General features: G+C 32.4%; 1 protein-coding gene and 1 long non-coding RNA gene across 2 annotated transcripts; one reads left to right on the forward strand and one right to left on the reverse strand.

Moving 5' to 3' along the window:
- Positions 1 to 1,087: 1,087 nt before the first annotated feature.
- Positions 1,088 to 2,575, forward strand: LOC127870229 (uncharacterized). Its single transcript, XR_008044710.1, has 3 exons — positions 1,088 to 1,222; positions 1,470 to 1,538; positions 2,148 to 2,575. It is a non-coding gene; the product is annotated as an uncharacterized LOC127870229 (long non-coding RNA).
- Positions 2,576 to 6,059: 3,484 nt separating this feature from the next.
- Positions 6,060 to 12,394, reverse strand: LOC127870230 (leucine-rich repeat-containing G-protein coupled receptor 4-like). Its single transcript, XM_052412875.1, has 4 exons — positions 12,298 to 12,394; positions 11,047 to 11,132; positions 10,651 to 10,690; positions 6,060 to 10,097 (listed from the first exon to the last, which is right to left on the reverse strand). Exons 3-4 carry the CDS (start codon positions 10,672 to 10,674, stop codon positions 8,745 to 8,747), a joined length of 1,377 nt encoding a protein of 458 aa, XP_052268835.1. The 5' UTR covers positions 10,675 to 10,690; positions 11,047 to 11,132; positions 12,298 to 12,394; the 3' UTR covers positions 6,060 to 8,744.
- Positions 12,395 to 13,113: the final 719 nt, after the last annotated feature.

The following is a 13,113-nucleotide window of genomic DNA, read 5'->3' on the forward strand; positions in this document are numbered from 1 at the left end:
CGACACTGTTTTCATAAACAAAAGTGCATGCATATTCCGTGTTCCAATACTCGACGAAATTATGGTTGCATGTACAGTCAGGACCTTGTCAATATACAATCAAGGCATTTTCTTTGGACAAAACCATCGTTTTCAAATGCTCATTAGAACGATTGTTCGTACTTACTGATCCCATCAGATCTAACAGCATGTTGACCTCATATCTTACGTGGATATACACTTAGTCTTTAAAACTCATTTTGATACTTTAGATCATTATTTTTCTGGGCATATAAATCGGATATAAACAAGTTAAGTTGGCCAAGTCTGTATTATCTTGTTAAGCTTTAAAAAAGAGGAAAACCTAACAATAATATTCCGAATTCGAAATAGTATTTATTTATGAATTTACCTAAAATTAACAAAGAAAATGTGTTCGAATAATGTAAAGATTATCCGCGACATTTTACGATTATATTTCGAGTTAACAGTTTTCCTTAACACAATATATATTTCCTGTCTAGAGTTGCAATAAGTTAACATGATAACCTAAAACTGAAATAACGTCAAAACATGCTCAATTATTTTTTTAAATCACATAGTGACCAGCATGTAGGATATGAAATAAAGACGTAAGTGTGAATAAAATGTTCAATGTTCAGTCCCACTTTTAAAGTAGTGTTCTCGCACGCCTTGTTCTCGTATTCTAGTTTCTGATAAGCGGGTAGAAAAAATAGCACAAGGTCGTAGTAATATGATATTATGTTTAACGTAATACTCTCATTTATAAAAACACAACGAAAAACAACGACCTTGATCTATACATTTGAGTATGGAAGAGCAGACAGTGGAAAAAAGTGATGTTTCTCTGAATATGTGATAAACCATTTGACAACTAGTACATATATTACCTTAAAGCATGGTGTGACATTTCCAACAAGCGGTTAAGCAAAACAACGCTGCAGCGTTAACTTTGCTATTAATGCAAATAAGTATGTATATACTCATTGTTGTTTTTTTCTAGCAGGATAGTTTTTTAAATACCATTGGGACCCTTGATATACATTTGCATTGCCTTATGTTATCTATTGAGGTTTGTCGATAGCTTCCTGTTCACATACAATTTCCTCACCGGAACGATAAGGTAACTGTTTTGAAAGCAGTGTTCAGCTTTTCGAATATAATTATGGTGATTTGGCTTAACCACTATTAATAAGGATATTGCAGTTGTACATGTTGACTGGTTAGTGTTTCAATTAAGACGGTGATGCGTCTACTTGTGTTTTATGTTTGGGGAGTAATCGAGCCATTAAATGCAAACAATTTAAATATGAACTTAAAAATAATATTTGAAAAAATAAGTATACGTGTATTCACTGCGCCAATAAATATGTAATCACATACCTTCTTATAAATGTGTAATCACTAAATTATTAAAAAAAAACATTTAAAGTTCCTCTTAAAATGTTATCATCCTTAATCCTTTAAAGGTATAGGTCGCTTTAACCGAGGGCTGTGAACGATAAGTTTTTGCAATGCCGCTGCGTGTATTCCTATTGGTAAGCGCTGTTTAAGTATATACCGTTATTTTGCATACGGATATAGGCGTTTGAAATTATTTTACTGCAATCGCACTAAAAAAGCATATTGAATTTTTTGCCATATTTTATGATACCATTTAAACATTACATAGTGTTTCTTGTATCGACTGATAAAATTATGTACATTTAATGGTTAAAATAAATATAAGCAATGCACAAATATCAGTATAGCAAATTGCGTAAATATTATCTTATATCGCATTGGAAAAAAGACTAATAAGCTGAATTCATTTTATATCACCACAAAGAGCACATGGGTATATTAATGATCCTTAATGAAACATTTTCATGTGTTAAAACACTGATGATGACCAGTTATACATTCACAAATCAGACTGAGTAATTGTCGATGTTTTAAGGTCGTTTGAGTCGTACGAGCCAGCGCTATGAAGTCATAATTAACCATACACACGAGGCTTAATAATCAAAAACGATAATAATAATAATAATAATAATAATAATTATAGTAATAATAATAAGAAGAAGAAGAAGAAAAAGAATAATAATGATAATTGTATCCCACTCAATAGCTGCCAAAATTTCATACTATTACCTAATTAATTTCAGATTATGTTCGACATAACGTTGACAAATGCATTTCTTCTCGACAACAACTGCTTGACCATAGCAACGTGTTCGTGCTCCAACAACCGAATTTTGTGCAACAACACTAGGATTTCAAATGTTCCAGACTTCAACATTACTCAAGGGAATAACTACAATATCACTTACGATTGACATTAGTCATAACAACATCACGTCGGTGAAAAACGGAGAATTTCTATCACTACGGCAATATGTTCCAACAAGTACGTACATTGATCTGAGTTTCAATTTAATTCATCGCATGGAAGATACGTGTTTTGAAGGCCTGGAAGATAAAATAACCGGATTATCTCTGGATTCAAATAGCTTAGAGGCCATTCCAAACTCAGTGACATATTTAACCAGAATTGATACTTTATTTATGATAAACAATCAACTAAAATACTTAGACCATTCTATACTTGCAAAGATAGGCACTTCCATTGTACAGTTTAGTTTCAGTTAAAATAACTTCATAACCTGGCCAACACAATTTCGTTATCTCGTCGGTATGCAAGCAATGTATACGAGTGGATTTAACTCTACACAAATAAAACAGACAGACTTTAGCTACATGGCTACATTTTCACAATTCGGGATATTAGAATTGTCACATTCATATCTAGAAGAATTTCCTTTATCAATATGTTCGCTTCCAGTATTATATCATTTAAATTTGGCAAACAACACCTTTGTTGCACGAACCATAATTTTTTTAGCGGTTGCGGACATACAATGGTTATTATGGGATATCTTGTAATACAATCGAACAGTTTTGAGGTTCTTCCAAATATTGGCCAAACATTTCCAAACATTTACACTGTAGACTTTTCAGATAATAAAATCAGATATGTAACAAATGAATTAACTCAAATGCCAAAGTTACAAAACCTTTATTTGGATAATAATACACTTATACACATTCCCTTTAATCTTGGGTCACTAGCTCCTAATCTCTTGACACTGAGCATGCGCAATAACGTTATTATTGACATTGATAATGCGGTACTCATGTCACTGTCGCATCTTCAGCATCTGTATCTCGTTTGTAACCCACTTGAATATATTGGATCACTAGCATTTAGAAGTCTACCGGGTTTGGAAACATTATCTCTAAAATCTACCAAACTATCAACTGTCCCCTGTGCCTTGTCTACTTTTTCGAGTCCTCACTTAAACGTTCATCTCTCGAACAATGCTTTCAATTGCACCTGTGCATTGAAGTGTTTTGACAGCATGGACTTGTCACGAATTACCTTTGAAAAAATCCTTACGTGCACAGAGTCTAGTCTCCCTATTACCCATTTTATTACAACAGTTATCAAAAACTGTTTAGCAAAATAACTTAGAGTGTAATAATTAAATATAAGATATAACAATGAATCCAGAATGTGCTGTTATATGTGTAGCGCGAGAACAGATATGTATTCATGTTTCGGATAATATATTTTGTTATTTTTACAAATGCCATTGTTATGTAGAATATTATATGTGGGTAAGAAATGAAAGGGATAGACCTGTGATGCTTTTATAAATAAGTGAGTCTGTTGTAATTTTTGAATCATTTTGACGATATTTATGTTATGAATAACAAATTGACAGATTACAGTTATTTTTATTTTTATTCTTTGTTTTCTTTTTTTTTTTGGGGGGGGGATGGGGGGAGGGGGGGACGACCGTTTTTAATTAATCGTGTGAATTGAGCTATACACATTACATTGATATCAATGAACATTAAAATATACTGCATCGGTTTTTGTTTTGGATTCACATTAAATTTAATATTTCGTAATTCTCGCTGTCAATTTATTGTCAAGTAAAAGAGTTTTCTTACTGTGATACTTCTTATAATCTTACTCCTTCTGAGTACTGAATTAATTAAGAGTTTCCTTATTGTCATATTCCTTATAATCTTACTCATTCTGAATACTGAATTAATTAAGAGTTTTCTTATTGTCATATTCATTATTATCTTACTCATTCTGAGAACTGAATTAATTAAGAGTTTTCTTATTGTCATACTTCTTATAATCTTACTCCTTTTGAGAACTGAATTAATTAAGTTTTTAAATTTGAGGTTTAATAAGCGTATTGTATCGTAGTTTATTTGGTTAATAATCCATTGGATAGTTCACTTTTATTATCAATGACAAAGTCATTAAGAGTCCAATACTTGTTATATGTTTGTTATCAGGCCCTGATTTTCCGAAAATGCATTATTTGAAAAAATATTCAAGCTTTAAAAGAGACTACGTTGATTTAACCACAAACATAAGAGTTTCAACAACACCCTATACTTAACAATGGTAAAGAAATCTTTCAAACAGCCGACCTAAGAATAGTCGAAAGATCGGGGCCGTATTGATGTTGGTAATTGCACCAAATAGCACAAATGAAATTCATATGCATGTATCTATGATATTTTCTATAGTGTCACTTAAAAACCTTTTCCACAATTTGATGTTAGATTAAACTACGGGGAAATATTTCTCATATATGGCAAACGAAACATATATAAATATTCATAGTGTAACAAATTTCAACGAATTTGATTCGCATGCAAAATTGTCTATGTGTGTGGTTATGGTTTTGTATCTGTAATATTCATTATATCAGTGTATTAAAGGTACTGTGTGTTGGTAATAAGTTGTTTATTTTAAAAGCCATCGTAGAGGGTTTTCAATGTAATGAACTAATTATACACATTATATTATATATATTATAATACATATACTTTGTTATATACCTTTGATCAATAAACGCATTTGACTTATTTTTTTACCGATAAACCTATATATATATATACTGAAGTATTTTCAATGAGACATTAAAAAAAAGTAATTCATCTTTAAATTGAACAATTGTCTTATCGCGTGTGAGTATCACGTATTTAGCAGTTTAACAAATGTATGCAGTATTGTTAATGGATACTGCGTGTGGCTTTGAAATGAGACACAAGGGCCTAGTATCACGAACGTTCTCAGGTTTTAAACTCATCTCAACAATTGAGCAAAATCTCAAAGTTGAGTCAAAATATCGACTTAAGTATGTTCGTGATACTAGGCCTTGATGATGTTTGATAGTTTTGATTGATAGAAAAAAATGTTTAAATAAACTGGTTGTTTTAAACTACTCGTCGCCGAACCCGTTCTTGTAGGCGAAATAGGTTTCGCATAAATATTTGATAATGAACTTTAGAAGAAATGTTATCCTAAATAACTGCTCAATCAACCCATCGGTACCTTTCTCAAAAAGGCCTATTTAGGTATCTATATTAAGATTCAGAAAAATAAGTATTGGTAGGGATGAGGTAAGACGTGTAATGTATTATTTATATTCACTATATGTAAATATAAAAATGACCTACATCCTTGGAGTTATTAGTGTAATTGATTAATCGTAACGACGCGCGTATGCGTTGTTCTTGTGTTAATGCGGCCATCAAACGAACAACCGCGCCAAGAATTAAGTACTGGCGATAATATGACAAATTTGTTGGAACCAAAACAGCACAACGCTGAAATATCTCATTAAAGATGTTCTTTTGGGGGGCCTCAGATGTGTCACATTTGTCATCCTGAAGGGTTTTAAACGCAAAGTCGGTAATCCGGCCAACAAATCAAAGCGACAAACAACCACGACAATAAGTCAATTAAGTTATTAGCGCCGTGCTTGGCATTTTCCGTTGTAGCAGGTTTCAACGCAATGAACCTACAAGACACTGGGGCGGAAGAAAAAATAAAACAATTGCATTATGACTATTATAATACCAATAATGAAAATTATAAATAACAAAATCATGTAATTAAAATCGTGAATACCATATTTCATTACATAAACATAGACATCATTGTTGATTTTTAATACAAAATAATCAATTTAATTTCCCTACTATTTAAATATGCATTTAATTGCATAACCAATACCTGTTTATACATGGCATAAAGCGTATCTAAAAATCTAAGGAATACATTATTACTATCCATACTGAATGTCGTCATATTTTAAACATAACCGATTATTTCGTGCTCAATTATAATAATTAAAAAACTATAAACTAAACACTAGCTAACTGTCACACATATTCAATCCAATATGAAAAGCACAATCACATAATGTGCCACTGTATCATTCGAGTATTGAATGCACTTGTCCCAATGTACACGTCAACACAATTTAATATTTGAACACAATATAATTATGATGAGACATAATACATATTTGTCGAATAACCCATGATTGCGTATAGATGCGTACACAAGAATTCTCAATTACACCGTATAGGGATATAACAATTTTGAGTGTAAGAAATTCTGGACTACTCTCTGCGTTTGTATACTACACATAAACAAAAATGTGTGCCCAGTTACAATACGCGTTCACATCGATCTTGCATAATTAAGGGTCAGTACTCGGTCACTAAATCGTCAGGGGAAGACATAACAGACTACCGAGATAGTATAGTGTCCTGATCGTTTAAGGGAAATCGTTTAAGTATCTAACCACCAAAGTTTGCCGTACACGGTCAGCCCGTGTGGAAATCGTAACTGAAAGCCTGACAAGGCTGCCGACAGTTTGACTTCAAATTTCTATTCAAAAGTATTGTGCTTAGATTTACAATACGCAATGAGACTATAGACCCGCGTCATACGAAAACGGGTCTTATGCCATATGCGGCTGGCGTTGTTATAGTACAGCCTGCGCATCTCCTATTCTGGTCAGGAGATACCTAATGAGACCATGCAGCCTTGTGCGATTTTATAGCGGACAGCGTAGCTCCTGACCAGACTCCACCATTGCAAAGGCTGGACTTAATCAACGCTGGCCGATACGCCAGAAGATCCACTTGCACTTCTTATTGCAACTTGCGTGTGTAGGGGTGGTTTAAGTTCACGTCATTACTTTCGACGGTAGGGGAGGTATGAGAATATTGCCATGTCCCATCTGATCTTGTTAATAAAATAGTATGGCTTCTTTGGATTTACGCAGTAGATTGAAACATGCCGTGACCCTTTAATTGATATTAATATTTCTGCTGCTACTGATACTAGGTCATTTCATAAAAAGACGTATAAACCAGCCATCAAATACACGTATATCAGTACTAGTTTAATTTGCTGCTGTTGATTTGCGCCTGTTGACATGTACAGTGTGCATATATTTAATAGCTCATGTATTAAGAAAATTGCAGGTAGTTTTAAAAAGCATATACATGTATTTGGTAGCAAAACTGTTTGGCGCATGGTCCCACTTGGATTCCAAGTCACGCATACAAATACTTGGGCACTTAAATGCTAACACCAGCAGTTCCGATATTACAAAAGTGCGCAATCTTGTGCATTTCGCTCATATTGATAAAAGTATTGCAGTGCTACTAGATTTACTGAGTTCAAGCACGAGAAGTGTTTCTGTTTGTTAAACAAAAATTTCGATATTTTTATGAACACATACTATTATTTTGGAAGCAATAAATTATACCACACTAGTTATTAATAGTATGTTTTATTAAAGTTGTCATAGTTGCTCTATACAGCTTAGTCAATTAAATGCAATCACATAACTTTTTGAAAATATGTTACATAGCCACTAAGATCATAGTTATCAATCAAGACGAAGCAAGCATTACATAACAAGTCAATAACGAAACGTTTCATTGATTGAACATTTGGGAACTGCAGTGTGTAACAAAAATGCATTTGGTGGAGTAATTTGTAATGAAACACACACACTTTTTCTAAATAAAACCACGGCTACTATATTTTGGAAACAACAATGCAAGTTATGATTGCTATGTTTTATTTCATTTAATTAAGATTAATACAATAACACAGTGGGCCGTCTGAAATAAACAAATGTCACCAGCAAAGCAACCCAAATTTATGTATGGACTCATATTATTATTATTATTTGACTACAATATTTATATGTTATCAGTTATAACTTCATCCGTTAAGTTTGTGTTTTTTTATATAAAATTGCCATTCAGTTATGATACTATAAATTTTCCCCAATCAAATAGCAATATTATGCCATAATCAAAACACACTATAATATCAAATGCAAAATATAACACAAACTGTAATTCCAAATCAAAACACACTATTATGCCAATACAAAATGCATATAGTAGCAAAACTAAACACACTAAAATGTCATAACTACACTTACTATGCCAACACGAAAGCAAATATAATTCGTAAAAATACGTATTGACACGTTCCACAAGTGCATTGAGACATGTCCATTGATTAATATTTCAGATATTATTTCAAATACTTAAATCATACATAACAGAAGAAATAGTTAAGGGACGCGTTTTTAAAATCAACATAAAATCTGACGTTTAATCGAAAAGACGACCACTGAAATCATGATTTTATGCGGCATTACTGGATTATGATAATGAAACTTTTCATTGGTTACAAGTACACGCTAAAAAAAGGCCTTAATAAAACCCATATTTCTCCTATGTAACTAGCCATTTATACTATTAACTGTTCATGCAATCATTGATTGTGCATGTATATTGTAACTGTGTTCATTTGCATTAAATCACGTTTTTTACAATAAAGTACGTCTCTAAGCATGACAGACATTGGCTTTGATTACAGTTGTAATAAACTCAACAAAAGAATTTCCTTGCAGGCACTGAGGATCACCAAGAAATGAAAAGTTTGAAAGGTTAAGGTTCAAAAGACAACCCATTTTGCAATCACATTCAATTGAATTGTTCGACAAGTCAATGGCTATTCTTTGACTGGGTCCAATGGACATAAGCGCGCAAGGAATTGTAATTAGTTGAGTTGAAGCGATTGTAAGTGTATGCAATGCAGTGTTGTGTGAGAATGCGTAAGCAGCAATGTATTCTAGAGGATTGCCATCAAGATTGATTTCCTGTAAATATGAAAATGTCATTAAGTCCATGTTACCGATATCAATAATAGAATTATGACGTATTCTGAGTGTACGCAGATTTCGAGTCAATGTGGACAAAGCGGATGGAAAATGTACGAGTTTGTTAAAGTCTAAGTCGAACGTTTCTAAATAAGACATTGGTGTTAGTTCACTCTCGATATAACGTAAGGAGTTATGTGAAAAGTTAAGGGTGATTAGCGAAGGAAATGTTTTGCCAAAGTCGGGAAGAACATCAAAATTGTTGCCGTGCATATGGACATTTTTTATATTGGATTTTGGTGTGTGGCAAACACCGAAAAAGTCCCTGGTTCTGTAGCTAAACGAGTTGTAAGCTAGGTTTAAATAGCTCAAATGGTCGAGATCGCATATGCCCACTGGAAAGTCTTCTAAGCGTGAATTTGACAGTTCAAAAGTATTAAACTGTAACATTTGTGTCATATAGTGAAAATCGGAAATCCTTAGAATTGTTGAATTAAATTTAGAGACGTAAAGTGCTCGTAATTTAAACAAAACATGGAGCTGGGTTGGCCAATGTTGGAATAGTTCGAACGAAAAACTTATTTCTTTCAGTGAGTCCCCAATCCTTAGAAGAACGTTCTGATCTAAAGTTTTAATGGGATTAAACATCAACAACAGATACTCGATTCTAGATAAATTGGCAACAGCCAAAGGGATGACCTGCAAATTGTTATTATCAAGTTGCAATAAAGATACTTTATCGTCCAATCCTTGAAAGCTATTATTTTCAATTACAGAAATATTGTTATTTCTGAAATCAAGTTCAACCGGATATGAAACGTAATCCTGCAAGCTGATGAACGCATAGTTTTTAAGAATGTTAATGCTGTTATTGGTCAAATAAAGACGACTAATCGGAGCCGCAATTTTGAAAACTGGAACATCGGTCAGTCCTTTGCCGTTGCATTGTATATCACTGTTGGAACAAGCACAAACACCGCCTGGTGAGCAAGAGCTATCCAGAAGAAAGCTTGACGTAGCTCCTATTAGCAACGGGATCTAAATATAAAGATATTGTAGAAATGTTCATGGGCATAATATGAAAGACATATCAAGCCAGATATTTATATATATATATAATGCTTTAATACCCTATGGGTTTTAAGTTTGCATCTTTCCTTGTAAAACTTTGTGTTCATCTACATGGTTAAAATGTATTATGCTTTTGTTTTTCGTTGCTTCCTTTTAGACTGTATTCACTTTTCATTTTGTAATCGCTTACTGAAACAGTCACATATTCATCATGGAATTAAATAATATGGTATGTGATACATATTGCCCACACTCAAGTACAAGTGTTAAACTTAAATTGAAATTATTAATCAATTAATAACAGCGTTTATTCAAAGGTGTACCTCAACATAGTTATCCGATTCGTATAATGGATCATGCCTATAAACTTTTTTCTTTGTATTTTTGACAATTTTATTCAATAAATAAATTGTTTATGTAGTTCATGAACAAACAGTTTAGCAAAAATTATCATATTGTTTAAAATGTGCCATAATGCGTTTTTCAAAATTAATATTAATTCAATATCCAAGTTGCTTACCAGAGTAAGCATACAGACTCCCATTGTGTTTTGTCTTGAACTGGAATTTTGTAAATAGAACATTATATGGATATTGTCAAATGTGTTAATGTTAACCTAAATAATATAATTTCAATATGGCGGTACCAATTGCGAACATTTTACCCACTCATCGTATGCAGTCATTAATGTATTTAATAAACAACTGGTCATTATCAAAGGTTTTAAGTGTTTAATCTTATCACTTAATTTCATGTAAATCTCAAACAGGTTTATGAAATAGTTTGATTTATTCGTAACATTCAGAATCGTTATTCGAATAACGAAACAATGGATCAGTGCATGGTAAGAATATTAATTGATTTCAAATAATATACAGCAGTGAAGATGAATTCTTAAATAGTATAAATTACTCACCAATGAAAGTAATTCAAACCGAACTGTCAGCCTCGCGGTCAATGGTCAATTGTCTTTTATATATTGGATCGTCGCCACGTCACAAACTGGGGATAACAAAAATGTCTACGAGTTAATAAGATAAGTGCTCCAGACGGGCCGTACCTTAAGTACATTTTTTAAAATGTGCGTATGCTTTGAATTTTGGTTCACATCCCGTATTACATAAACAGAGTATATGTACACATTTCAGGGGTATCACTGTCAATAGGTTCACTGTAGTCTTTTCATATTGGTTACCATGACATTGTGTATGCTAGTACTATTTTATGTGCTATGCGTATTAGTTGGGTTAGCAATTCAATATGCCAGCACCAAGTTTGATAAAAATTAATTTGCCATGTATTTCAAACATAATTTGTAGGGGCTTCTTCTCACCCTACCTATAGACATTATGAGAAGAGCCGGCATGTGTTTCAGCTTGGGTTGGTACTATAAAGGAGGAATTTAGTTGATGTTTTGATTTACATCTTTTCATCGTACCTCAAAAGTGTTATCCTGTTGCTCTGTTGTGTACTTAACCACAACATAGTAAATAAATTACAACACTATGACGTCAATTTGTATGTACACTTTGTATGTAAGTTAGTTATTCTGAGCTAAGTGTGAGTTTCGATGAAAAATTCAACCGGTTTAAACCACCCATAATTAACATTGACCATTCGAAGGCGGTGACCGCAGCTTCAATCATTTTTATGTTTAATGTCGTGTTGTTGTGTCATTGTCTTGTAATGTATTGGCAATTTTACTTGCCTTAAATACTAAACTAGTATTTCTATTCCGATAATGTTTTTGGATTTTCAGTATTCCTATATATTCTGGATTATCGTGATCAAAGTCTATCATTATGTCATGCTATTAAATAAACAATATATATATTGTTTCTATCAAAAGCCGTAAAAATGAAATAAAAACATGTAAGATATTAAACAAAGGTTATCATATTTTAACATTTAGCTGATAGTTAATTAATAAATAAAATTATCAAATTGGATTATTGTTCTACGAATTGCAAACGAAGTACTCCCAAAAGCTTTTTATCTCTTTGAGGGTTCTGAATATTGAAAATTTCAAACTTATCCTGAGTTACTGTAGTCCTTAAGCATACGTTTAAGACGAGTTGTTGTTTGTTTCAAATATGTTTTTTATTATATGCAAGTATTTGAAAATATGTGAATACATGCAACTACTTGAATAATATTATTAACTCACCTGTTCAAGTTAATGTCACAGAATGAACCGTCAAGTTTGCTGTTATAATCGTTTTTGACACGCTGGGTCCTAGTCAAGTCCTAAATTTAAGATAAATGACAGATAAAAAGAAACCGAACGAGCGAAAGTTAATATAAGTTTCCATGACATTAAACGCCTGCCGAAATTATAAAGATAACGTTGGTTGAACGAAGTCTTAATTTTGTTTTAAGTGAATATGCTCACGTTTATTTAATTATAAAGGAACGACAAGTTAATGATTAGGACAATCATAATTTGAACAGTTTGAAATCCTAACGTTGAGTTTCCGGACCAAAAGCGTATTTGACATGTATATAGGTATATAATGAGTTGACAAACACGCCGATTTCCCTTTCCGTATGCGGTACACCTGCAATCAGATGCAAAAACAATATTCAACACACCTTATTCATATTTTAATAAGTGGCCAGTGTTTTTTCATAATTTATAAACTCAATATGAAATACGTGTATATTAAATGGTTAAATATGCCAACGAGAAACCTAAATGATCAAAGCAACTCAAAGATAGTTTGCTGTCTAAGTAATTTACACCTCTTTTCATTACATAAATTTTATATTTTATATAAATTTTGTATTATATATCATGTCTAAGTAATTTACACCTCTTTTCATTACATAAATTTTATATTTTATATAAATTTTGTATTATATATCATGTCATTGCACCGTTGATATATTCAAGATGACAAGAAAGCGGTTTATAATAATTTTTTTATGTTGTGCATTTTATGTTGCCTTACACAAGGGACCCAATACAAAACCATACATGCAT

This window comes from Dreissena polymorpha, chromosome 2, assembly GCF_020536995.1.
Source record: "Dreissena polymorpha isolate Duluth1 chromosome 2, UMN_Dpol_1.0, whole genome shotgun sequence".
Classification (NCBI taxonomy): domain Eukaryota; kingdom Metazoa; phylum Mollusca; class Bivalvia; order Myida; family Dreissenidae; genus Dreissena; species Dreissena polymorpha.

Coding starts and splice junctions, on each gene's coding strand:
- LOC127870230 (XM_052412875.1), bottom strand. CDS start 10,674: ATGGGAGTCTGTATGCTTACTCTG. Junction 10,098..10,650: donor GAGTCTGTATGCTTACTCTG/GTAAGCAACTTG, acceptor CTTTATATTTAG/ATCCCGTTGCTAATAGGAGC.